This window comes from the organism of the source record quoted next, assembly GCF_019968955.1.
Source record: "MAG: Porospora cf. gigantea A chromosome Unknown PgA_NODE_2934_length_3004_cov_333.931, whole genome shotgun sequence".
NCBI lineage: Eukaryota > Apicomplexa > Conoidasida > Eugregarinorida > Porosporidae > Porospora > Porospora cf. gigantea A.
The window spans coordinates 30-3,004 of NW_027151580.1; the positions used below are offsets into that span (position 1 = coordinate 30).

The following is a 2,975-nucleotide window of genomic DNA, read 5'->3' on the forward strand; positions in this document are numbered from 1 at the left end:
GATGCCAGCGTTCTACCCGTAATGACTCGCATGAACCCATTATCCGTGCTGATCACATTGGGGTACTATGCTGGAGAGAAGATTTTGCAGGAAAATTAGACGCCGTGTTTAATGCTTTTTTGTTTGAAGAAATGCTTCTCCAGAGCCCCCTTACCCTATGCCCTACCGAGGCCTTATGAAGAGTCAGCATTAATGAATGGGTTTCAATGTGCACATCAGCGTGAGTCATACTAGTTTCAATGTACACATCCCAACATGCACCGTCAAACCTCTCCCTCTGAATTTGCCACCGGGTTTCAAAGCAAGGACCGAGAGGAATCTCAGCGATGGGGGCAAATAATTCAGAGAGAGGTCGGTTTGGTAAATCGGCATCTGCAACGAGCGCAGTTCTGCCGGCAGTTCTGCTGGCCCTAACTCCCGATTAAACTTCAGCATTTTCAGGTCATGGAGGGTATTGGGAATGACGCCGGGCGTGAGTGGCTCATTGTAGTTCTCAAGAATCAGGCACCTCAGCATCACAGGCAGTGGGAATCCAGGTAGGAGCTGAGTCACACCCAAGCGCAGTTTGCGAAGACATGCAGGGAAGCAGTCCGTAGGTATAGGGCCGTCATATGACGCCAGTTCAATAGTCTTGAGAGAATGAGGAAACGACCGTGGTCGGAGAGGTTCAGTAACAGCGTTGAGGAAAACTTTCTCAAAGGAGTAGCGCGTGTGATGAGGATCCAGCGCCGTCACAAGCTTGTCTTCACTGAAAACCTCAAGCGCTTCAGGGTACCGTACCATTTTCATTGGAGTGTAGGCCGCTATCATGTGAAGTTCACGAAGCTCGTCAGGCAATGAAAAGATGCCGTCGGAGTTGAAGCGGGTGAGGTAGAGCCGTCTTAGGAACGGTGGGAACTCTCCAGAGGCAACAGAGCAATCGGGAGCCAGTCTCAAATGCAAGGCATTCAGGTTCGGAGGCAGAAATCTGAGGTCGAAGGGAATCTCTCGCGTGTGGTACTTAACCCTCAGAGTCTTCAGTTGAGCAGGCAACACTATGATTCGAGGGTCAAAGTTCAAGTCCAATGTAAGCTCCACGAGACGGTCAGGAAACCAGGAGGCTGATAAAGCGACCATCGTTCGGACTGGGTTATAAAGAGAGAGGTTCGACACGGTTCCGACGTTGTTTTGGTGAGTTAGCAACGGGTAGTACGCAGCTCCTTTCACATACAATCTGTCAGGGCAAGTCTCCTTCAGCAGACGCAGTCCTCCTGGCATCATCACAGACCGACACAAGCGCGTTGCCTTGCTTGTCGATGGTACCTTGGTCCTATACAGAAGGCAGGGCAGCAATGACGCAACTTGACTCATGGCACGACAAGTGAGAGCCAAGTTGCTCCGCACACGACATGCTTCGAATACACGGGGGTCACACGTGAGGTCCACATCTGTGTACACATAGAACCGCAGCAGAAGACAGAAGAAATCGACTGGCAATTCTGATAGGTGCATTTTTCTCATTATGTCACGAGACGGGGCGTACCTTGGGCTCTGATGGAGTCCGGCACGCTTATACTGACAGCACGAGCAGACAGGGCATCAGATGTGCTGTCGGTGCGTTCACAGTCTTCCAATTCTCGACGCTGTTTCTCTCTTTTTCGCGCCTCGAGCATCTTGATCTTCATCTCCGTCATCACGTGACTTCGATAAAGGTCTCGAGCCATCAGAAGGTCTTTTGCCAGCCCATACAGCCGCATGAGAATATCCAGGCCTTCAGAGGGGCCAGACGCGGTTTTATCAAACAGGCGCGCAAGCGCACAGAGTTTGGCTCCGATGTCGGCGGCCCTCTCCTTCGCCGCGGTGAGCACAGCGCTGGCTTCCTCGACTAGGGGACCGAACAGAGCAAGGAACTTGTCCTCATGGAGTTTGCTGTTGACAACCACCTCCTCAGTGACACCCTGTAGCTCAACAATCAAGTCGCTGATAGACTTCTGGACGTCCTCCTGAGAATAATTCCGAAGCTTAGGAATATTCTGAGTCCAGGTGAGGACGTCCCAACAGGAAGGGTACTGCTGGTCGATTTCAATCGCGACGTAACGATAAAAATTCGTAAGTCCATCGTATCCAACATAGCGTCGGAGAGTATCGAAAGATGAGATTTGGATGCCGAAAGCCTCCCCCTTGTTAGTGCCGTAGTTGATGTAGTTTCCGGCTCGCATAAACAGGCCGAATACACTTCGGAAGAAGCCGAGCTGTGTGCAGGGGCCCTCCGGCTCACCTCCACTGAGTTAAGGGCGTCTCGGATGACCCCCTCAACGAGGTCTATCTTCTGATTCAGATCCGACAGATAAAACCGTAAACGGGATTCACTGCGTCAAGGGACATTTCGCCTCTCACAAGTTAATTACGGTGGCTCTTTCCTTGAACCTCGGTGAAGCAGCTAGCTTCATCAGTACCTTTTCTATCGGCAGCAGCTGTTCCGGTTTCGCCGAGGTTAACGCTTCCACTTCATCAGTGGTGAGCATCAGAGGGATTACCGCTCCTAGAGTCCCCTCCTTGAGCCCCTCCAACTTCTCCAGATTGAGATCCCTTACAACCTCCAACAGCAGTTCAGAGTCCTTCAGCAGGCCCAGAGCCTTAAAGCTGATCATAGCGGTCTGCAGTCTGCCGGGATCCAGCACTCCCTGCGGTGAGGAGTCCTGTTCCGCAACTCGACTCGTCTTGGCCTTCCGCTGTTCCGCTTGCTCCTTATCTTCGAAGAAATGTTGGAGAAGGAGGTCGTAGTGTACCTCGAACACGGAGAGCACGAAGGGCACCTTTCCATTAACCTCCCAAAGGTACCGCTGCTGGAGTTTGGAACCGTCGGAATATCGCCGCTCCAAAACGGGAGGCCTAGACGATTCGGCCTTTTTGTTCTTCGTGACCAGCGCATCGAAGGTGCTGGTGGCCTTGGGGAGCTTGGATTCTTCAGACAGCAAACATTCCCACATGCTACC

The 2,975-nt window shown here is 52.0% G+C and overlaps 1 protein-coding gene across 4 annotated transcripts; it reads right to left on the bottom strand.

Moving 5' to 3' along the window:
- Positions 1 to 225: 225 nt before the first annotated feature.
- KVP18_003333 (uncharacterized protein) lies at positions 226 to 2,975 on the bottom strand (the record flags this gene model as incomplete). 4 transcript variants are annotated; one of them, XM_067954984.1, is made up of 4 exons in its annotated part: positions 226 to 1,478; positions 1,523 to 2,231; positions 2,258 to 2,348; positions 2,377 to 2,975. In XM_067954984.1, coding segments are annotated over 4 exons (2,652 nt in total), but the record flags the coding sequence as incomplete, so codon positions are not given. The 4 variants fall into 4 exon arrangements, with proteins under 4 accessions (XP_067810347.1, XP_067810346.1, XP_067810348.1 ...); XM_067954983.1 differs by lacking the exons at positions 1,523 to 2,231; positions 2,258 to 2,348; positions 2,377 to 2,975 and having other exon boundaries at positions 226 to 1,491; XM_067954985.1 differs by lacking the exons at positions 226 to 1,478; positions 2,258 to 2,348; positions 2,377 to 2,975 and having other exon boundaries at positions 1,500 to 2,198.